The following is a 24,048-nucleotide window of genomic DNA, read 5'->3' on the forward strand; positions in this document are numbered from 1 at the left end:
CAATACATAAGGTGAGGCCACCCCAGTGCAGAGCAGAGCAGGACAATCCCCTCCCTTGCCCGGCTGGCGATGCTGTGCCTGATGCACCCCAGGACACTCTTGGCCCTCCTGGCTGCCAGGGCGCTGCTGGCTCATGTTCAACCACCAACCATCAAGCAGGACCCCCAGGTGCCTTTCTGTGGCACTGCTTTCCAGCATCTCATTCCCCAGTCAGTACACACAAATAGGGTTGCTGCGTCCAAGGTGCAGAACCCAGAACCTCCCAGCTCACTTCTCTTCACTAGAAATTAGAGGAAGAAGTTAAAGGAAAAAAAAATCCATTTCCATGTCTTACAGTGGCAAAAATGTTTGGAAGCTTTGTGACAATCTTAGGAGTCAGAATCAGCACCCTCTAGAAGAATTTCATGCTGTTTCCATGGAAAGAAAACATTGTTGTCTTGAAACAGGCTCTTTCACCCAGTGCGCAAGGGGATGGTCCACAGAGTGGAGGTTATGTCTGGTTTCCTTCATATGGTAAAAGATGTTTCCTTCTTCCACTCTTTGTTCTATAGTTGCTGCAATTACTGAGACATTAAACATAATTTTTCCATTTGGGAGCAGTACATGAACATTAGAATATACTGAAGTCCAGTATCACAGATAACTTAACATTGCAATTTCTTTCTTCATTGCCTAATAAGAAAAAAAGAAAAATTAGGAGTCACAGTGTGAATGCAAGCTAGAGAACCCTATTTGCTTCTTCATCAAAAGAATCAAGTCTGTTCATACATACAAATGTTAGTAATGTTTATCCAATACATGTGCTACCATCATCACATCTTTCTAGACCCATTAGCTTCATTAGGCACCCAAAATACAGAGTAGGCTAGAGAGACTGGAGGAATCTGTTTTATGGGACTATGGATCTTTATCAATGACAGTTTCAACAACGAGAAAAGAAGCAGTTCCCAAAGAGCCATAACTAAAAGCTGGAACTGTTCTTTTCTGCACTCTGATTAAGTACTTGCTAAAGTCTCTCTCTTCATACAGAGGAGGTTGCTCTTGAACAACTCATGTGGGTACTTTGAAGAGGAAATATTTTTTGGTTAAGATAGAAGTAGAAAACAAACAAAAAAACCAAGCCTAGTCACAAAAGCTTGCAAGCACTGAGATAACATAAACAGGTCCCTTTTCATGTTAAACCACATCATTATGCTAGATGAGAGAAGGGTGCATTTTTCAGGAATGGCCTGCACAATTATAACAGAGTCTGTTCCAACTCTTTATTAGCTGTGGAAGAAGAGATTGAGATGACCAGGGCCAAAGACAAGAGGCTTGCTCTTTTTTTTTAAGGCAGACTGAGAGGCATGAAGAATTTTATCTATTTTTAGGCACAAGCATCTGAAAGACAAATGGATTCAAGGATATTGAAGCTGAAGATTGAATATCCAACCTATCTAAATGAACTCAGTACTGGGAATGCCCAGCTGGGACCATGAGTGCCTGTGGAAGATTTCTGCCCAGTTCTGACAACTAAGAACTCCTCTCTTAGAGAGAGAGATTAAGAGAATTTGACTCATTAGCATCAAACTGTCATAGGCAGAAAACTCCCCATTTGTCAAATTAAAGACATTTGGGCCATGCTAGTTAAAAAGTCAGTCTGGTGAGACTAGACAAAAGTCTCAAGTTCTTGTTATGTTTCATACTTCATTTCTTTTCAAGAATGGAATGACTACTATACAAGCATTACCATGTGTGCCTGCCTGCAAGGGGAGAAAGAGGAAGTGACACACAGAGAAAAGCACCCTCCTTTCACAGCCTCCCACCCCTGAAAAGCTTCTGGAGAAGCCTTTATTGACAGAGTGAGGTTAACTGGTTTGAGAGGCCTGAGTGGGTGGATCCATTGTCTTCAAGCCTTTTCCTGTTGAAACTGTAATCAACTACTATGCCACATACAACAATGGTTTTGCAATATGGATAAATGTCTTCCAGACTGAAATGAAAGTCTTGTGAAACAGGCAACTAAGCAGTAAACAGTGATGCCAAATAAGTGTGATGTTCACAGAGCACACATACATATGCATAACACACACACACACGTATAATAGCATGTGACAGAAAGGGCTACAAGACAAAAAATTTACCTTCACTAATTCAGTTTTGTCATCATCTTCCCGATGTCGATAAATGCACTGGCTAAGAAGAGCATATAGTCTTTCCATGCAAGATATACTGACATTCTCAGTTGCCACAATGACCAAATCCAGCAGTTGCTGAAGCAAAAAAATGGAAAGTACAGTTTAGAATAGCACAAGATACATCCTACTTTCTTACATTGTTATACAAAGCGGCACTTCAGAAAACTGATTAGATTTCTGACAAGATTTAATTGAAGGAAGCAAAGTAATATTCCATATGTCAAAGAAAAGGCTTACATTTCAGACAGCTTTTTCTTACTCATCACTATATAACATCAGGGATCATAACTGCCAATCAACTGCTTCTAGAACAGCAGGGAATGACACGATCCACTTTGTCAAAGAGTAGCTGCCACAGGAAAGTCATGGTTGCACTTCATTAGAAATGCAATACAAGGCCCTGGAAAATGTGTTTTTGGAAACAAGGCTACAGATCATACATATAGAGCTGTGCCAGATGGAAACAAAAGCATCCTTAGGTGTTCACCTCTACCCATTAGCTCAATCTGTACTGTGACTAACATCAGTCAGCTCCTACCTTGCAACTCAAGAGTGGATGAACTACCAATGGAAGTTTCTGTAGGAAACTACCAATATCTCCCACAGTTCCTTGTGTTACCAAATATGTGAATGTGGTAATCTCTGGGAAAGCAACACTAACAAGCTAGTAGCAGCACTGCTGGGGCTGTTCAGCAGCTGTGTGTTGTGGGAGGCTGTTGAGATGTAGCTCAAGAGAGCAGCTACACCAAACAAAATATTACTGCCTCACAACAGCTTGCCATCAGACTTGTCCTCCCTCAGATCAGCTACCACAAGGTCTGAGTTCTATACCTAATATCGAGCAAATAAGTGAACACACATACAAAAGAAACCCCCAAGAGAACAGACAAACAAAATCAATCAAACAAAAACCCCATACAAAACCAAGCAGCTCCATTTTGGAGCAGCTCTCTGGTACAAGCAGTGACTTCCAGTGACACCCATGTTAAGGAAACAAGTCTAAAAGACGCGTTTCATGACTGTAGCTGTCTCCTCACAGCTGAAACACATATGAGCAGAAACATTTGTAAGGGCTCTACCCTACCATTCCTCCAGTCAGTAGGCAATAACTTCAGATTACATGCTGTTAGCACCCTAATTCTAGAAAAACCTTTGTGGCTTCTTTAAATACACAAGCAGACCTGAACAACACAACCCCCTGAAGTTTGTTTCCTTAGGAAGCCATCTTGGAAAGTTAATTTAACCTCTACAGTTCAGGTCAACACTTAAAAATGTGATAGAAATTGTGCTGGCAGGCCCCTTCACCAAAGGGGATTTCTCTCTAGTTACACTCTCCTCACACAAGGGAAACAACCAAGTAATACTCCCTTTCTCGTCATGGCAGGTAAACAGCAGCATCCTCTCCTTTGACCAACCTCCAGGACTTCAACCTAGCAATTTCTTGAATTTTTCTCATGGCTACATCCCCTGAAAGGCAGATCCTTCTTCTACCCTCTCCAGTTCATGCAAAGGAACCTCTTTTTCGCCCTGCAGCATAGGCCCATGTTTGAGCCTTTCCCCAACTACACCCTAGGAAAACAACTTCTATCCTACAGGGGACTGGAAAAACCATGTAACACTGTAATTGTATGGATGCAAAATTCTAGCACTGAATTTTGAAAGCCTTTGAGAAAAACAGATATTAGTATTTTATCCAGGATGATCTTTAGGTCAACCTTCTAATTTCAGGTTTAAAGTCATCACTGATAAAAATCAAGGTCCTTTTCCAGTTTGTAATTAATGAAAACATGTAAACAGCAAATCAAAACACCCATCTCCCCAGTCCATCATAAAAACTGCTAACCAACGGCAGTAGCAGGTTGTCAGTGACTTATTTTAAAATTTAGCAAGCCCTTTTACACTGAAAATTAGGAAGAGATCACAGTCTCCTAAAATTCAGTTCAGCAAAAGCAGCCATCTATACCAGCTGTGGAAACACCAGTCATTACAGGTTGAATTCTTTCACAAGCTATGTACCCCTCTCATGAATTGGCATTGGTTAAAAACTGACTTAATTTACAACCATACAGGTAGCAAGAAAATGTCCTACTTCAGTATTAACAAAATTGAAATTAGACTTACTCTGAGCTCAGAGTAATCCACAGACACTCCCTGTGTGTGAATTTTCTTTGCTTTCCCATCACATACTTTGGGTTGCTCATCTGCCTGAGAACGTCCCACACAAGTTGTATGATGTACCCGTGAATCTGGAATTACACACATTTAAGTCATGATTTCTTTATCTGGACTACAGTATCAGTGAAGCATCCTGTACCTGGAAAACAGTAGCCCTCTGCAATAACAGAGACAAAACTGTTGCCAATTTTTTTACCGAGAAATGCTTGACTTCCATCCTTCTAGTGCTGCTCCATAAAAACTAGAAACTCAGACATGAAAGAAAGCCCTAGATAAAAAAGACTGGGTAAAATGAAGAACAAATATTCATGTTGCCACTATAGCACTGCACAGTAAACCTGAAGTCAAAAAAACCAAACACAGTGAAAAAACAAAGTATTTTAGGTTCAGAAACACACCTACACATCTTACATTCCAAACATTAGGACATAATTCTTCTATTCCATGGGGGTCTCTGGGTCCACACTACTTAAAGTACAGCAGTACAGTTTACACTTAGGCTGCTTATTACTGGGAAGATACTTGTACAACTAGGTACCATTTGAAAAACAAACTGCAGAATCAAAAAATCCCAGCCACTACAGAAAACCATGACTCCAGCCAGCATAACTAGAGGAGCAGCATCATTATGCAAGGAACACTGTATGTTGATTTGAGAGAGACACAAAAAAAGTAACAGAATGAAATTCAAGAAGGCTAAAACCTAATAAATAGTGTAACCCTGCTCAAGAAGAAAAAGGAGCTAAATTACCTCTTTGACCTTTAACTTACCATTTGAACTTCCATCTTCAGAAGTTCTGCCTATTTGGCAATCTAGCATTTCACTCTCCTCTCTTAGGTCTGAACATTCAGGAAGCATGGCACTCTTTTTTTCAGTAGGGGATTCAGCCACAAGGCTCACTCTCTCGCGTTCATTTTCTGTCCCATTTTTCTGTTGTCCTTGGAGTACATTTTCATGTTCTTCCATAGGACTGTCCTGGGAGGATGCAAACTGAACATTCTCCCTCTTTGCTGCAATACTTGAAGAGTATTCCTTCATTTTGCATTTTCTTTTTGACTTATCTATAGAAAGATACAAAAAAATGTAATCCAAAACAGTTCTTTCTTCAAAACACAGCAGCAGCATCTTGCAAGGAAAATAACTACAGAAGCTTCAGTACCATCTCCCTATATGTGTCTAGAGAAAGGGTTGCAAGTTAATGAGATCAGTTCTCTATTAGATATATTATAGGCAGGGAAGGGGAAAACACTGTTTCATGTAACTGAAAACTAGCTGAATATTCAAAAGAGCCACAGACAATGTTTTGGACTTCAAGAGGCAGGTGCCATTAAATGTCAGCTGAGCCATCAAGGCCAGGCTCTTCCAATGTCAAGCAGCCACTGCACTTCATAACCACATTGAATGAATGACCTCAGGATTTACTCCACATTTTGAAGCAGCATAATGAAATATTTAATGCCTCTGGCATGAAGAACCAAGCATCACAGGAACCTGCTGTTAGGCCACAGGAACACAGAAGGTAGAGAAGTGACTTTGGCACCTTCTCCAAGAAAGTCTGAATAAAATGAAACTTGCCATTGGAGCAGGGGGTACTGGCATTCACAGGTGCTGTGGGCATCTTCCATTTTTCATTACACTTTGGGTCTGCTTTCTTATACCCTGCAGAGCAAAGAATTGTGTCTTGTGTGTCTTACAAAGCACAAGACAAGTCTTAAAATCCTCAGCATCAAAAAACATACCTCTTTCCTTACGAGATTCTTTAATTTTTTGGCAGCGTTGCTCAAAATCTTCATTCATTTCATGCCTCACAATGGAATGAATATGCAGTATCACTCAAAGTACAAGCTTTGTGCCTCAGGAGGAGATCTGAAATTTTACAGTCAGAACTGAGAATTTTCTACCAGTTCAATGAAAGTCTTTATTTTGGTTACTTAGAATGATTTTTCTTTTTTCATAGGCAGGTTCTGAAAGGTTATGTCAGTCAGTATTTTCAGCATGAAAACAGAAAAGTTAATTATTTAAGAAAAAGTACTAGTTACCAATCAACACATCTGTTACAATTCCATACCCAAACAATATATCTAATGCTAAAACATTTACAATCTGGCAAGAAATGCTCTCTGGGGTGGTTTAAAATTATCTAATGGGGTTGTTTAAAATTATCTGATCCCACATCTACTGTGGGATTACTAAATTTCCACAGACAAAATTTATCAATTTACACATCTGAAATTTTTTCCGAATTAGGGATAAAAAATACACCCTTACCTCCAGGCCATGTTTTTGTGTTGTGCTCTAAAGCATGGCTACGGATTAGATCGATGTCCTTTAGAAAATCTCTTGCAGTTAGGTACTGGTGCATGTCAATCTTGGACAAAACTGTTGAGAGGTCCATGGGCTGTTTAACAGTGTCCCTGCAATTGGGTGCCTACAAATTAAATACACATGCTCAGAGATTTAAGCTACAAAAATTAATTATTTTCATAAAGTCAAATAAAGGACTTCTGAAGAGCCCCAGATATTTATAACACACTCAAAGATGCAGAAAATAACCGGATAGTTTCTTGAAAATTGGAAAGGTATTTCAGGTGTCTTTGAAGAGACAGACCAGGAGAGGGGGAAAATAGAAGCAGGGTGGTCAGAAGCATGTGTGGAGCAGAGAAAGGAACTGGCTGGATTCATTTCACTTCCTTTCAGAAAACCACAGCAGAGAAGCCTTTCTTAGTAAAATCACCTTAGATTCTCTTTGTTGTTGGCAGCAAGAAAAATCTGCAGGATTTGCACCTTTGAAGCACCTGTCCTAAGCATCTAGTCTCCAATGAGATAACTGGACCCAGAGATGCTGATTTCTTTACTCAAGGCATAAAAGGCGCCTAATGACTAGTTTAGATAAGGACATCTATGTGTTTATAGGTTATTCACATCTTGGAAACTACAAGGAAAGGAAAAGACAAGTCAGTGGATGCTCAAGGGAATGGGACTTTGCTGAAATGAAAAGCTGTCTTAAAACAACTGACTTTGAAGTACATGCCCCTGGCTTAGACTTATTCAACAACTTTAATGGGAAGTGTATGGGAGCAAGAAAAACCCATGCAGCCCTTATGGTTGATTATGTACTGAGGAAAGCTACAGATGAAACTGAGAATGGCATCTGAAAATTTATTTGACAAACTGCTGCTTCTACTCCTGGTCTCACAGAACATATTGACAGTTAATCAAAGAGCTTCAGACTTTATTACAACAGCCCTACAGGTACTGTTTATAGAGAAAGTGATCTCTCTGCTTTTTAGTGCTGTAACACACTGTTCCGGTTTGGCCAAATTTAGAAATACATCCTCTGAGAGAAGGCACAACCACCCCTCCCCCACCAGGTTCGGGAAAAATAAATTTTCCTCAAAGGAAAGTGAAGGAGATAAAAGCTATTTATTTAACAAACACACGAGAAAGGATAATAATGCTAAACAATAAAATCTTTCGCTGTGGAGGAAAAACCTGGGAAAGCGTTAAGAGTCCTCCCTTTGGTCTCCTCCGAGCTGGGGCTTGGGCCAGGGCCAGGCCCTCTGTGCCTGGTGGAAAGTCCTCCCGATGTGCTCTGATGTTAAAGGAATCAAGCAGGCCAGTAGAAAAGGGAGAAAATACGAAATTCCAGAGAAGGAAAAATTCAACTCTCAGTCTCTCTCAAAGAACAAAGCAGCTGAACCACTGGCCAAAAAAAAACCTGTCCTGGGAGCAGCAAGCCGGGTGCTTCCTCCCTCCCCTGCTGCACCTGGGAAACCAATTGCTATCTGTGTGTGACCTTGAACAAGTTGCAAACTGCTTTGAAGAAGTTTTGCTCAGTTTTTTACCTTCCCCCTCTCAGGCTCAGTTTAGAGGCATAGAAAGGCACAGAAATCAATTTCTGGGCATAGGCAGCGATATGGGATACACATCATAAGGTCACCCCAAGACACACACCAATGTATCCAAACATTTTCATGGGCAAACTGTGTTGGCATTTGGTGTAACTGGCACTTGGACTAGATCATCCTTGTAGATCCCTTCTAACTGAAATACGCTAAAGGTTTAAAGACATTTTAGAAAGAACATAGGAATTTCAGTGAATACTCAAATAATAAGCATTTGAGAGCCTCAAGGAGTCAAGTAAAAGCAAAATTCAGTTCCTTCTTCTTGGAAAATCAGAATAGTACATTCCTAACACCAAAGATAAACCTTCCTAGAAAGAGCACACAAACAGCAAGACACGTAAACACAGAGGAATTATGAATACACACAGTTACAATAGTATTATAAGTCAATACTAACCTCCTCTGGGTCAATGGGCTTTGTAAATGCTTTGAAACGTTTGTCAATGACAAGTCTTTGTGCCACATCTCTTAAGTAAATCCTAAGTTCACGCAACGTATCCTCTTCCTGCTCTTCCACCTGTCTTATTTCTTCCTCTGTCAGCTTTCGAGGCTTGGGTGGTGGAGCTACAGGCAGCACTTCCAAAGGCTGGCAAGCTTAAATGAATCAGAAAATTGTTAATTGATGGAACTCATATACAAGCACATGAAAAATGATCGATAGAAAATTATCACCACAGTGAACACTGCATTATCTGTTAACCTAGAGTTAGAAAAGTTTTATATGTAGAATATCCTCCTCACTTGTGTTGTTTTTTAATGCAGGAGGTTGAGCAGCTTGCTTCATAACTAAGTCTTCAAAAAAATGTCTTCTTTCAGCACAGGTAGGACGTGGGATTCTGAAAACTTCTTCATATTCATTATTGAACAATGTTTTTATCTAAAGTATGAAGAGAAAAGATACTTCAGTTATACAAGGCCATGCAAACTTATATTCTGTTCCAAAAGAGCTGAGTATCTCTCTGAATTAAACTGAATACTTATCTGGATAAGACTATCGATGAAAAGGTACCTTCTTGGCCTTAAAAGACTAGGTTTTTATAGCATGGCAATTTAAAATGCCTTCTCCAAGGATCACCTTCTAGATTTTAAGCTAGGAAGCTAGGAAGAAACTGTATGATAAACAACTGAGAAAGGGGTGACTGGGGATTCACCATCCTCAAGGCTGCTTATTTTGCATTTACATGCCTTGCTGGCCTTTGGCTTGAATCTTCATGGCAACTACAGAGGGAAAACGGCAAGGCTCAGAGGACAAGTGCTGGCTTTTTATTAAGGTGTTTGGGCTTTCTCTAATTTTATTTTTAATTAATTTAAATGAGGTGTCTCAATTTGAATACTTCCAAGCTGTATTCCATTTTTCTATTTCTACTACCAAAAGGTATGGAAGGGATTTCAATCCTTATTTTAGAAGGCACTTATTAACAGTATAAAAACTTCTGTTACTGAGACAAAATAATCAGAGCAGCACATTCGCATTTTGAACACCTTCCTTGAATGCACAGTCTCACATGTCTACAAAGCTCAGCATGTCCTCTTGAAGAATTTCATTAAAGAATGCCCCTAAACATTTATTTCCAAGTTGCTTAAACAGAAACTGGAACTTAGCTTTCTAATTTGTTGAGTTTTCACCCAGATGAAGGAAGTAACTGAAATTCTAAAAAAATAATTCAAATTTGAAATCACATTCCATCAATAACAGTGTAATCTCTGTACTTTTTCAGCAAAAATATCTCTTGACTTTTCAGTAAAAATGTTTTCAGAAAAACAGTCTTTTTCCTAGCAACCTTTCAAGCACCATAGTCTTCACTAAGGACACACCTAACCATCTTTAAGCCACCAGAACCATTGCCTGAAGCAAGTCCATACATCTGTCTAATAAGCTTAAGTGTGTGAGAAGGGATGAAATGTTGGGTCAAAGTCAATCTCTACTCAGAAAACACTTTAGGCAAATGCTTCCAGCGTTGTTTTGTCTAAGCAAGTTTTAAGGGACTGGGTTTGGATGCCTGAGTAATTAATACGAATCTGCTTAGGAGCCACACGTAACTCTAATGCTTCAGGGAGTTATAAATTAACAAGAAATTGAGTAACAAAGGAAGTAAAGTATCAACTGAAATACCTTTTCTGGGAGATCTCTCAGTTGTACATTAGATGTTGCAAGGAGTAAAACTGGAGTAAACCTTGGGATGCTCTGCAGTAGTGTTGTAAAAACAGATCTCAGTGTAGGTCCAACAGTCTCCCACCATGAAGGGATTTGTGGGACATAAATGATACTTGGTGCTGTTCTTTGAGCTTCTCGCATCAGCTGGTAAAATGAAGCTTGGATAAGAAAACTACATCATGTAGAACAGGCTACTAAATAACTATGTATCAGTCAAACTAACTTATGAAATGAGAGGCATGAAGGCAAGACATCAAGACAAATTGATAAATGACTCCTTAACAATCATGTAAAATTTTCACTTTGACTCTGATATAGGCATTTCTATGCAGACAGAAACAGACCTGAATCTCTGCTGATTTCAAAACTACTTAGGTATATGATAACTCCTAAAGGGCCTAAGAACTCAGCCAATATAGTGGTGTGCCTGAAAAAAACCCCAAAGCTAACACTTCAGCAAGATGTACTTGCCTGGAAAAATCACCACACAACTGCAGCTACACCATTTTCAGTTCAGAGGGGGGATACACCCTATTTAGACTGGAGCACGGTCTGAACAAAGGCCTGGGTGAAAAGATGAGGGCTAACACAGCACAAGAAGCCTGGCTATAGTTCCTAACTTCAAGCACATTTTATAAGAGGTGACCAGTCCTTAGACTGTTTTAAGAGCTAAATCACTCACAGCCTCTCATTACCAAAGGACCCATCATACCATGTGAGAAATGAGACAACTCTTAGTTAAAAATTAAAACAATTTATTAAAAACGGAAAAACTGAAAAATTACAAAAATTAGCAAAATATAAAAATTTGGGATCCTATGGCTCGATAGATGGTATGCCCCAGGAGCGCAGGGATTTTAGATCTTCTGGCTGAGACAGCACTGGACCTCAGGTAGAGAAAAAGGTCTTGCAGTGCTAGGCTGGCTTTTGGCTGGTCCAAAAGCCAAAAAAAAAAAAAAAATTACTAAAAGCTCATTAATAGGAGTAAGCCTTCCCAGCACTGAACTCCACCTCAGCAGGCTGGACAGAAGGGGGGTGTGTCTGTCTCTGGCTCCTTGTTTTATAGTGCCTTTGCTCCACCCACAGCCCGCCCACAGCCCACCCCTTCGGTTTAAGGTGATTGGTGTTTTCCCTTTGACAGATTATCTCTGTCCACCAAGGGCTCATCGTTGTCAGAGGGGTGGTATTAGCTGAGATAAGGGTCATTAAAATTCAGGTTGCCATGGAGCTTACAGGGTAATGGCTATGGGGCTGGGCTGTTTGTTGGAACTGGGGTTTTGAAATCTGCCTTGGAACCAAAGTACAAGTAAAAACACCTAAAAAAAGTACTAAAATACATCCAACATCTTAAAACCGTGGTGAAAGTATACAGTAAACACCGGAAAGATAACTTATGGTGTACAAGTGATTAATGGAACTTGATTTTTTTTTGGTACCTGGGCTGATGGGTTAATTTTAACATTCAATTTAAAAATATTTAACTCAAAATTAATAATTAAAGCACTTAATATGCAAAGACCAAGCACAAATAGGGATTTCATGTATGACAGACCAGATGGCTTTGGAAAACCACAAGCCACTGCCTACAGATGGCACCTCAATCACAGAAGACAACATGCATCTACCGGATGAGGGAAGTGGAACAGTCCTTTCGCACGACAAATTTCTCTATGCACCATGTCAGATTAACAATCTGCAAAGGACTTGCTCCTCCTGTGTGACAAATGAGTATCCAGTCACATAATGTGTCTCTCCTAACTTGTACAGATCTCAAATGCTGCTACTAGAGATCAAAATATTTTAATACGGTGATGCCAAAAAACAAAGTGGATTTACTGCTCAAAAGTAAAAAAAGCAAAAAAGCATTAAGCTGCTTATATTTCCTTTTCATAGTAAATGAAAACCCAACACTGGACAAATCTAAGTATTCCATGAATTTTAATGCTTTTGCTGCATGTACTGCAGCAGTAGAAGCTGCATGTGTATAGGAAAAAAAAAAAATCCAAACAAGAAAATTCTTTTTCTTAAAACCTTAGCTGCCCTACAAATATAATTGAAAAAAAGGCTACAGAATGTGCATTGACATGCCGTCAGGTTGGTGAAGAGCCATCTACTGGTAGCACAGTCTTAAGAAGCAACAAAAACAACTTTCTAAATTCCACGTGAGACTAGCAGGATTTTTTGCCACAAAGAGGGGTTTATAAGCAGCACTTCCCATTTTCCTGAGCTGCTAGTAACATTTTCCCTGTCACATTTCAAATGGAAACCATGGCCACGTATAAAATCCTTACTTGGTATCATTCCATCAGAAAAGTGAATTTTCAGACAGAAGTAAACAAAACAGCACATTTAAATCAGACCACTTATATTGACAATGAATTTTGCATACTTCACTAGTTTATACACTAATCCTACGAGACTAACAAGAGAAGAAGCTACCTGTACACACGTTTCATCTAGTGACGTGCTAGCAAACAATGTTGGTGTGTCCAGTGTATAAACTGGAAACTTTTCCAGGGAATGTATTACTGCAGCTGCCAAATCAGAAGCTTGCCCAGATCCTGGCTCTTCAATTAGTAAGAACCGTGGCCTGTAAGATGTTGGCTGGTCACGAGGATTTCTACAGCAATAAGAAGAAAAGTTTAAAAATGAGTGATGAATATGAAAACAGACAGTAAAGTTTTTCCTATGCTTTTTTTTTTTTTTTTTTTGCAAATATTCTCCCCATTCCATAAAATAATAAGCTGGTCTGTGAACAGGAAGACTATCAAAGCCTACTTTCTCACAAACTCTGTCTCTGCTAAGAAATCCTGTCAGTCCCCAGCATGTCTGCTACTCTTTTGGCTGGGTTAAGTAACAGCTCTTAAATGCCACAGTGGGACTATCCAGCCAACCATACCAGCCATACCCACACAACAGTTCAGTTTGATGGGTCAGGGCAGTGTACTCAGTGAGAGCAGTAGCAACCAGTTGTAGCTTCACACTTACATGTGGCAAATACTGACCACCCCTCACACACACTCTCAACTCCTTCATCTAGCATCCCTCACACCAAAAAAGGTTACAGACCAGCTGTCTTACAAATGGAACCATACCAGGGACAAACATACCTGCTAAAAGTGCAGAATTCTGCCTTTTTGCAATCAGGTGTTTTATGAGTTGGCTTCTCTTCAGAGATTGATGGTGATTCCTCATCAGTGTCAATCACATAATTTCCTAAAATAGGATATTTAAAGAGAAGAGAGTTTTGTTAACTTCCTTGTATAATCCATATCTCTCTCTTACATTAATACACGTTCAAAATTGGTGCTGGAAAACACTTCTCTTGTATTTCATCATTTGAATGCTATTTTCTGAAGAGTTCCTTCTGCCACAAATCAAAGGAGATTGCACAAGTCTCTACAAAGCTGTCCTAAGTCCCATGATTTGCATTGGGTATTATCTCTGTTAACAAAAACTTGTGGGTTTTTCTCCTTAGAATAAAGATGATTAGAAACAACTTATGTAGTTCCCGGACACCTGAAAAATATTTCTCCTGCTTTAAGCATTTATTTGAAAAGAGGTGCTAATAATTTAAAACTTAGATTCCTCTCCACAAGTGATAAATGTGATTGTTAGCTACTGTCAGTAACTGTGGGTACTGTCAGCAACTGGGTGCTCCAGCAAAGAACACATAGCTCTTAACTGCTTTTGCGAGTCACTCACAGCTCCCACCCTGCACTGTGCACACACAAAGTACAAAACTGTGCTGCCAGTACAGCTGAGAGGTTTGTGTATGTTGATTGCACAAATCACAAGCTTTTGCTTTGGCAGATTTTTAAACAAGGGAATGTAGACGTTATACCTTTCTGTTGGTCCCTCTTTAGTGCAAGCTCAGCATGGGGGAACACTCTCTGCAAGGTTTGTAAAATCCTTTCCAGTGTGTTTTTTAACAGTGGCTTTGAAATAGCTGATAGCGCTCGCCCAGGGGAAGGCACAACCCTCCCTGAAGCTGGAACAGTCTTCTGCATGGCCATGGAAAAATCATTTGCTTTTATTTTAATTGAATCCATGTTTATCTGCAGTCTCTCTCTGCTTTCATATAGCTGAGGATAACGATGCCGCAGAGCACAGAGACCGGTTTCGGCACATAAGGCTTTAATATCGGCACCACAGTATCCTAATAAACAAAACAAGAATCAAATGTTGTGCCAGTCTCAGACAAAACAGAATTCAAGGCCAATATTTCTAAAGTGAAACACTGAAAGACTTTTTATGCAGCCAAAAACTACCAGGCTAAAAGAGAATTTAAAGAGTTACTGTTCTATCTCTACTGTTCTATCTCTACTGTTCTATCTCTACTGTTCTAATCTCTATTACGTGGCTCAAAGCCTGATATCCTGCACTTAGGCAGCAGCCTACTGGTCAAAACTTTGCTCCTGGGAAAGATGTTCCAAACCCATTCAGTGTTCTGAGAGACAAAAAGAAAATTTAAAGCAGCACCTAACTTTGCTCCCAAGGCATGCCAACTGCCTCCTCACTGCCTCTCTCTGCAGCAAGGTACAGGAGCTCAAGTACTGCCTGATACAAGCTCAGGTTCCCTAGGGCTCAAGTCCCATGTAGTAACCCACACTGTTTTCAAACTCACCAACACATTCTTCAGCCAGCTCTTCAAGTAAGTTGTCCGACGGCTTCGGGTTCCAGTCTCGTGTATGAATTTTGAAAATTTCTTTTCTTGCCTGAAAACAGTTGCATTTCAGTTTGCCCTAAGTTTTCTCTTACAAGAACAATGACAACACAAACCCACAAAACCCCTTATACCACTAAAAATACTTTTCTTATCAGCTAAACCTTTTAGTATTTTAAAGGTCAGTTATTAATATGCTGTCTGCTACTTCAAGCAGGAAATTCAATAATTCTAAATTTGTTACATTAAACTCTTGCTGGGGGCTGCAGTCAAGTAAAAGGCATTTACATCTTCCATAAAAGTCAGTTTTCACAAGTGTGAGACATATAGATTCTGAAGAAAAAAATCATGGTAAAATTCTTATCTACAAATGGAGATTTTTCATCAAAGAAAATTCTCTCAAATTTAGAAAAATTTCATGAAGTATTTCTTGGTACACAGATTCATTATGGCAGATTTCTGGAATTCTACCACATTAGGGAATCATGTATTAGATCTTTTTAATGGCACCTCATCTCCTGTTCCTGAGAGCAGATGAAAACTGGAGAAAAATATTTGTGCTAAATGCATTGTTTAGTGCACTTTTACTAGCTTTCAACCCAACAAGCCTTTTATCCTTTTTCCAAGAAGTGCTAAGAAATATCAGACATAGCCAGAGAGAAAATACAAAAAGAAGTCTCCAGTTTTGCATGCAATGTCCCCCCTTCAATATTTTTTGGTTGCTATATATCCATTTTTATACTGCTTAACTATTGCCATTGAACTAAATGCTTCCCAAGCCCTGCACCTGTGCTGTGTCCTTCACAACTTTGTCCAAGTCCCTGTCAGTAACTTCCAGTGAGAGCCCAACATACTTAATTCGCTCCAGCACCAGCCTTGATCAAAGTTTTTTGCTACCAAGGCGGAATTCTCTCACCCTTTCTTTCACATTCAAGATGCTATAGGAGTAGTTTATAACTAATTAATACACTCATTCTTTCTTAAACATTTCAGTCACTATCAGCATCCCCTTTTCTCCACCAGTCACAGAGAAACCAAAACTAACTAGAGAACTAACTACTTGTTCAAATCACCCTAATCATAGATATCCAGGGCCAAGTCTGCCCTGCACAGTAAAATGCAATGTCTCCAGATACCCCTCTCGTGTCCAAGCTGTACACTACGGATGGAGACTTGCACTGCCACACAATGCTGCCTTATTCCAGGGCTTTGTTATAAAGATGGACTTTGGCACATAAGCACTAAGGTTGAGTGGATGTTCTGACTTCTTTGTTTGGCAAACTGAAGCGGAATTCTCGTTCAAAGCGCCCGGGTCTTCGTAAAGCAGGATCTATAGAATCCAGTCTGTTGGTGGCTCCTATGACCACAACCTCTCCTCTGCTGGCTAAGCCATCCATAAGTGCCAGAAGTGTCCCCACCACAGAGCTAACAGAAAAATATGATTTTCATTCACCGGCTTAGTAAATTTTCTTCAGTTACAAATAACCTTGTCCAATGATCACTCAAAAAGGACAAGTTTTTATTTATGAGATGCTGTTTAGCAAAAGACTCATTTAAAGTCATAACAAAATACAGATAAGGTTACACAGGCCTTGTGTAAATCATTTTCAATTACTGTCTAAAAATCATCTGAGATTCATTTGCACGGAATTACTCATTTTCAGGAAAAATGAATGTGTCACTTGAAGTTAAATAAATTGCCATCTTTTTTTCACAAAGATCAACCAGCTTCTATGTAGATACAAAACACGTCCTACCTAAGAATTTGGTCTTGTTTATTGGACCGTACAGGAGCAAGAGCATCAATCTCGTCAAAGAAAATAATTGAAGGTCGCATCTGGTAGGCCTACAATGAAAACACAGGAATATTGACATCAGGGAAACAGCCCTATTTGAAAGAGAAAATGCATGAAAAACATCATGGTTGGAAAGGCATGAACTAGATTTTTCAGACTCTGCTAATTGAGCTAACAGAGTAAAGTGGCATGAGTAACTGAAAACAGCAGCCTATGTCAACCCACGGAGACTGGGTGACAAGAAAAAAACCATACCAATAGTTTTAACATCTATCTGGCAACCACAAGAAGAGACAAGACTTAACTCAGTTACAGGTTCTGGAAGCAACCCTCTGTTACCAATTTAAATGACCATGCTTTCAGCCTGTGATCTTAAGCCACCACCTCTTGCTTCTTGAAATATTTTTTGTGACTTTTTGGGAGGTTGTTGTGTTTGTTGTTTTGTGGGGGGGGGAGGAGGGTGGTAGTGGTGGTGCTTCACAGGATTTTCTTATTTCCTTTACTAATCTTTCCCAATACACCTCAAGATTTCAAGCCCCTAAAACTCAACTGACAAAGGAAACAGTGGCAATCCTGTTTCAGTGGAAGGAGCTGACAAAAGAAAAAAGAGTGAGTTCTTGTTGACCATAGAAAATTATTTCCAATTCAGACAGAACACATGGCACATTTCATCCTTACCTGCTCAAATAATAAACGAAGCTGTCGTTCAGATTCTCCTATCCATTTACTCAAGCACTCAGCACCTTTTCTCATAAAAAAGGTTACTCTCATGTCACCCTGACTGCATTCATTAGCAAGTGCACGAGCAAGCAGTGTCTTTCCAGTCCCTGGTGGACCATAGAATAGACAGCCTCTGCAATTAAAAAAAAAAAAAATTAAAAAAAAAAACCTCACAAATGAAAAAATCACCATGGAAAAGCACCTATTACAAACCCCATCCTTAAAACACACAACTCTGCTCTCCTAAACAAAACACCTCATGGATAAGAGAGCAGTAACAGCTGAAGTGTGAGAAAAGTCAGAAGCATTCCTACACAGTTCTACAAGGCAGCAAACCAAATCAGTAGAGGATGATGCAGAAATACAAAACCTTGATAAAAGCTTGCAGCATCCCAAAAGGACACTTTCAAAACTTCTGACAATCCAGCAGGCATGGCTGGAGCCATACAAGAACAAACTTTCAAATCAGAATCTGAGACTAGGCTAACTTAGGAATCACCAGTTCATTTTTCAATGATGCACACATATTCATTCTTGTTTTCACATAAGGCAAGATTTTATAGTAAAACACTTAATTCTGCCTTAAAAAGCTTTGGGTTACTAGAATTCCCTTTGCAGGTGATAAAGGAAGAAGTATGCTAAAGCTGGAAAGATACTCTGCATTTCTGCACTTACATAAACTAGAAAACCAATACACTGCTTCCTCAAAAAAGAATTTCAGTGGTAAAGAAGCAAAGCACAGAAATATTTCCTTTCTGTTTTGAAATACTTTTAAAGTCACTGAAGGCAAAGAATTCTAGATCCTAGTTCAGTATGCCATGACTGAGTTTCATTGAGCAAGAATATATAAAGCTAACAGTCAAATAATTGATTATTTTTTGTAACACAGAAGCCACTTAGCTGTGTAAAAAGAGGACAGATTCTTATTTTAGCTCAAGCACAACAAACACTGCAGTTTCTAGTTGCATGTCCTATCAGTTGTAAAACTGATACTTGAGAACTTGAAAAAAAAGAAAGTTGGTGGCAGAGACAAGTGGATTTTTGCTAAACAAACATTTGACTACCAGTAGAAAGTACTTCCTGCTTACAAACTAATTAAGTCCACTTACATATAGAGCTTTAAAGAAAATATCCCCACCTCCACATTTGAAAAGCAAAACACTTTGGAAGGATAGTCTCACCACAAAGTAAATCTTTGGACCTACATATATACTAAATTCTATCAATTTTTTTTTAAATTACATTTTACTACTGTTTTAAAAAAATCAACACTGCTGAGAATTTTGAAGCACAAAAACATATTGATGACCCAGCTGAATTCTCCTGAAAATAGCTAAAATATAACTTAGAGTTTTAAACAGTGTCTGTTACCTTGGAGGTTCAATTTTCAATCTCTCAAAGATTTCAGGATAAAGCAATGGGAAAATGACCATCTCCTTTAAAGATGAAATGTGGTCAGAAAGACCACCCACACCATCAAATTGTACCTAAAGATGAAGCCAACAGAACACATTTTATATGTTAAAGAAAGCTGCAACCTCGATAAGGTTCCATGAGAAGCTGGACTGCTTGAGAGAAAAACGTAAACCAAGGGAGTTGTAGATGGCCCATTACTGGAAGCTTTCATAAATACTGCAAATGTCTCACTGCCACAATGAATCAAAACCACTTACTGAACCATCTGTTGGCATTTGCTCCACACCAGCCAAACTTCCTCCCATTTTCATGGTATCTTTGTCAGCTCCCGTTAAGGCACCTTTCTGAAAGCTGACCAGAGAGATCTGACTTGAATTAAGGAGGAAAAAAAGGTACTTTCTAACTTAAAATGCAGATAGAAGAATTTTGATTTTATAATGATGGCAAGTGAATGCAGAAGACCTTATAAATTAGCATGAACTTCCTAAATAATCAAATATTCATTCCAACTTTTTACATTTAATGGCTATGAGTCGATAAAGGAAAATGGTCGCTCCAAACATTAAACTGAGTTAATTATTTTAACAACTCTTAGCACTTATGAATATCCATGCCAGTCAACACAGCACATATAGGAATGCAAGCTTAGAACAATTATTCCATATGTGGAGACCATGGACTAACCTTGATTAGTAAGATGGAAGAATTCCTCCCCTTCCGAAACACACTGACATCTTTCAAATAGTTCTAGCTTTTACCTTCAAAAAGTTACATTCCAGGAGAACACTTATTTCAGTGGGGATTAATATTATAAAGGCTGCCCACCTCTCCTGGATTTTCCTGAGGACCTTGGAATGTGTGTGCCAGAAGATGCACATCTGTCAGGCTGAAAGCTCGTTTGTTAGACTGTTATTCAATTAATATTTCTAGAGCATTTGTTAAGTAATAAAACCTATTTCCCTGACTTATAACATTTTCTCTTGTAGTGGTTTGCTTTCTGAGAAAACAATAGTAAAGCACAGAAGCAGTAAAATTTTACATCAAGGAAATACACCAAAGTGTGTATCTGTCCCTTTCTTCCCATTCCCACCTAGAAATCAAATTTCTTATTAAAAGTCAATTCTAAAAATCCAGTTTTAGAGACTCCATTTACAGTTGTCAATACCAACAGGTATGATTAAATATTGCCACAATTTTGAAAGGGTACAAAATGAAGATGGCAACAGTTCACAGTTAGGCATATGCAAAGTGTTCCCAGGCATACTACTCCCTCCCCTCTTCTCCAATTTCATTAACCTCCTTAAATTTCTCTTCTTCCTCGGCATTTCAAAATCCTCATCATCATCAGAAGAGAAAAGGGAATCACTGCTGAAGACTCCATATCTCTGTCTGCAAACATTCAAACAAGTAAAAAATTAAAATGCACCCTAAGTAATACCAAAATTTAAGCTAACACTATCCCAGAGTTTACTTTGAAATCTAGTAAGTTTTCAGATCATTGGACTTTTCATCAGATTTCAAAGTACATTATGTGATTTTCCTTGTGACAGCAGTATTTGATTTTTCTTAGGAAGGTAAAATGTTTCACTAGTGTGCAAAGAAATTTCTTAATTAAGTTACTCCTTTTGTCCAGTCTCTCTCTTAGACACACAAATCAAGTTTCACTTAGCATTATGCAGCCACTCTGTGAAACATCAACATTTTATACTTACTTTAAAATTTGACTTCAAAACCCTTTCCTTCCATAATTGTGTGCTTTCAAGGATGCAAAACAGTGTTCCTATCTAGCAAGGGAAGGCACTCTCCATGCTCTGACACCCCTTTGTCATCATTAATCCAATTCATAAATTAGATTTTCATTTAACATTTTTCATGTTTAAGGATAGTTTCATACAGAAACATGAACTGATTCCAAAGAGACATCAAAATCAGTGTTTGAGTGATTAAAAAAAAATCCATTAAAACTTCCATACAGGCTCTCCCTCTAATTAAACTGTCTTTGGTTTTAGGAAAATAATTTTCATCTCTCGAGATTAAATAGTCTAAGGTTTTCAGAGGGAGAGCCTGGCTTTAGTTCCAGAACAAATAAATTTCAGTTACACAATTTCAGCCACAACCCTCATCATCACCCTATCAGTGACCATAAATACTGCATTTTCAAATAAAATGTGAAGGCTAGTAAAAAGAATGGCCTCCCCACCAGTGTTTGTTTTCTTTATATTCTCAGACTACCACAATAATAATCATACTATTTATCTGTAGTTGCCACCAGTCCAAAACCCCTTGAAAGCATTATTAAGTCATGTGACAGCACTATTGAGAAAGAACTATCACTTAGCCATACACAAACCTTTTATTCCCTTGGCATGAATCTCTCTCTGAGACAGATGAAGATGGGACTGAAGAATCTGTCTCACAATTTCTAGGTTCTGTTGAAAGCAAAGGATTTAGAATAATGTCACAAACAAATATAAGATAAAGTGGGATAGTCAAAGAGGCAGAAAACAGGATGTGTATCACCCATCTCTAAGTTCAGGGGAAGTTTCAAGGCAGGTGGGGGTTGATCAGTGCACAGTAGAAGTGAAAAAACACACACCTGATTTTTCAGGAGAACGGTAAAACACATGAGTAAGATTATGAAGTCTCATTAATTACTATTCTTTCAAGATAGGTCATTTTTTTACTGGAAAACAGTAAGGATCCCAAATAGGAAAAAAATAGAATGTGCACGGGGTACAGACATTTAAGAATGGCAGAATGAAGGTAAGAAATTTAAAGTTGTGTGCATACATTTCCATTAAAAAAATCTTGCTTCCACGCAAGAAATTAGCTGTTAAGAAAAACCCTGCCTATAACCTACTTTCCAGTGTATCTTGATAGCACTCAACAAAGCAAAGCTTTTTTTCCTTTTGCTTCGCTTCCTTATGACGAAATTACTGCACAGAACATTAAGCTCTTTAAGTACTGTTGCAAATAATGATATATTCAAAGTGTGCTATATGACAGGTATTCCCTCCTCTCCACAGCCTTTTATCATGCACATGTTTTGCAAAAACACTGGGGTTTGGGACTTCTTTGTCTGAATCCCTATGAGCTCTTTACCAGTACAGCCCTAGAACCTGTGGCTATGGCTTGTAATGTCAAGAGCAACACAGATTTTTTAACAGATGAAAAATACCAGTAGTTCAGTCCATTTCAATTGCTTAAGAAAAAGCTTTTGGCTAGGCATAGTCAAATAAATTTAAAACAGAACTAGCCTAGAATGCTACCTGGATTTTCAGTTGTTTCTTCACCAGTTGTTTCCATATCTAGACTTTCCTAATTAAAAGAAACAGTAAAAATCAGACACAAACATGCAGAAAACCTGTGGGCATATCTGGTGCCTTTATAGTATCATTTTCAAGGCACTCCATATACGCAAAATATTAAATTAACGCAAGGGGGAGGGAATAGGAACACCACTCTGGAACCCAGGATTAATAGCAAGGATTTCTACTCTAAAATAGGGTTTACTAAATGTGAAAGTCAAACACTTGGCCAGATACAAAACTGAGTATATCAATTAGTCACAGGTTAATTATCCAAGAGTGTGGTAGAACCCACTGTAGTGTAGGACAAAGCAATTCCTAGCAGAAAAAGAAAAACATACTGGCCTTTGAAAGATGATTTATGAAGTACTATGGCCAATTCTGGTTGAAACAAACCACAAAGGAATTTTTATCTGACCAAAACCAACTACGAAAAGCAGGCTATGGATATGCTTAAAAAACAAAGTGCCTGACATTCAAGAGGACAGTGGAGGAACTTGACTTAATAGAGCAAAACCAAGACAGAAGAAATATGATTGATTAGTGTCTATCATTTTAACATGAGTTCCTCTTGGGACAGGGGACTACTTGAGCTCACAGGCAAGGCTGGCACAAGAACAAACACAGATAAAGTAGGTATCAGTTAATTCAGTTTTTAGTAAGATTTGAATGAAAACCCAAGCCCTGAGACAGCTATTTGTAAAAAGCTGGCGGTTTTATTTTTGTCCATTCAAAAATCATAAGGCAATTCAGCAAGCATAGTATATGATGTGTTTCAGCATATCACTGCTCTTTCATGTCTTCTGAAGATATTTCCTCCACCTTAGAACGTAGCTGTGGCATGACTGTAATAGTAAGATGTTAAATTATAATTAGAGAGCAAGAATAAAATATTAGTTTATACTATACTATGCTTTGGAAAAAGTTTTTTTCAACTAAATTAAAATTATAACTAAATAATTTCTTTACGTGAAATGCCATTCACATATAAAAATAGTAAATTAAAATTAGTATCTACTTCTTCTGTGCAGTGGAACACCCCACGGTCTCCCATTCTCTGCTGTCTAGGTGTCTTTTCTGTGGCACCCCCTTCTTTTGCAAGACTGCTTCTGCAGTACTAAGATACAAAGTTGACATGTAAGAGCAAAGATAGGCAAGTACAAAAATATCCCATTGAAAACAACACACATAGTCGGCATGGTATTTTAATATAGCGTGCACAAAGCAAGAGTCACTGACACTTAGCCAAGTTTTTCAACTCTACTTAAAAATTAGGTCAAATGCTTACTTTTTTATAGAGAGATTTAAAAACAAGCATTTGAGGACTTGGAAACATCCATTGTTTTCAGGTTGTTTTCCCCTCTTGCTGGACACAGTACAAAAAGAATCTCATTTAGTAGGAAAAAAAGAGAATTCTGAAGATCATACGAAGATAACAAAAAGAAATTATGGCAGTTTTTCATAGCATTTAAGTTGCTCTCCATGATTAAGTCATTAGTGCATTAAGTCATTTTTAGTTCACAGCCATCCTCAGACAACAGGTTGCTTAGTCTTCTCTTAACTGGAATTAAAGTCTCATGCTGATTTTCCATGACTATATGTGATAGAAAAAAATATCTCCCTGCTGATAGTCTTTGAAAACCTTTCAGAAAACAATGTCAATTTGGGCTTCACAAAGAGAATTAAGTCAAAGACACACAAGCAGAAATGCTACGACTGCTTCACTTTG

General features: G+C 38.6%; 1 protein-coding gene across 1 annotated transcript; it reads right to left on the bottom strand.

Moving 5' to 3' along the window:
• Positions 1-633: 633 nt before the first annotated feature.
• On the bottom strand, positions 634-22,424 carry LOC138105258 (ATPase family AAA domain-containing protein 2-like). The gene is given in 23 exon segments (XM_069005007.1): positions 634-672; positions 2,124-2,252; positions 4,299-4,423; positions 5,124-5,414; positions 5,929-6,043; positions 6,046-6,168; positions 6,170-6,219; positions 6,622-6,781; positions 8,656-8,852; positions 9,000-9,135; positions 10,372-10,557; positions 12,853-13,033; positions 13,524-13,629; positions 14,258-14,572; positions 15,041-15,131; positions 16,345-16,504; positions 16,837-16,925; positions 17,554-17,728; positions 18,967-19,082; positions 19,269-19,380; positions 20,308-20,400; positions 21,362-21,440; positions 22,376-22,424. Coding segments are annotated over 23 exon segments (3,117 nt in total).
• Between the last annotated feature and the right edge of the window lie 1,624 nt (positions 22,425-24,048).

This window comes from Aphelocoma coerulescens, chromosome 2 (assembly GCF_041296385.1).
Source record: "Aphelocoma coerulescens isolate FSJ_1873_10779 chromosome 2, UR_Acoe_1.0, whole genome shotgun sequence".
Lineage (NCBI taxonomy): Eukaryota > Metazoa > Chordata > Aves > Passeriformes > Corvidae > Aphelocoma > Aphelocoma coerulescens.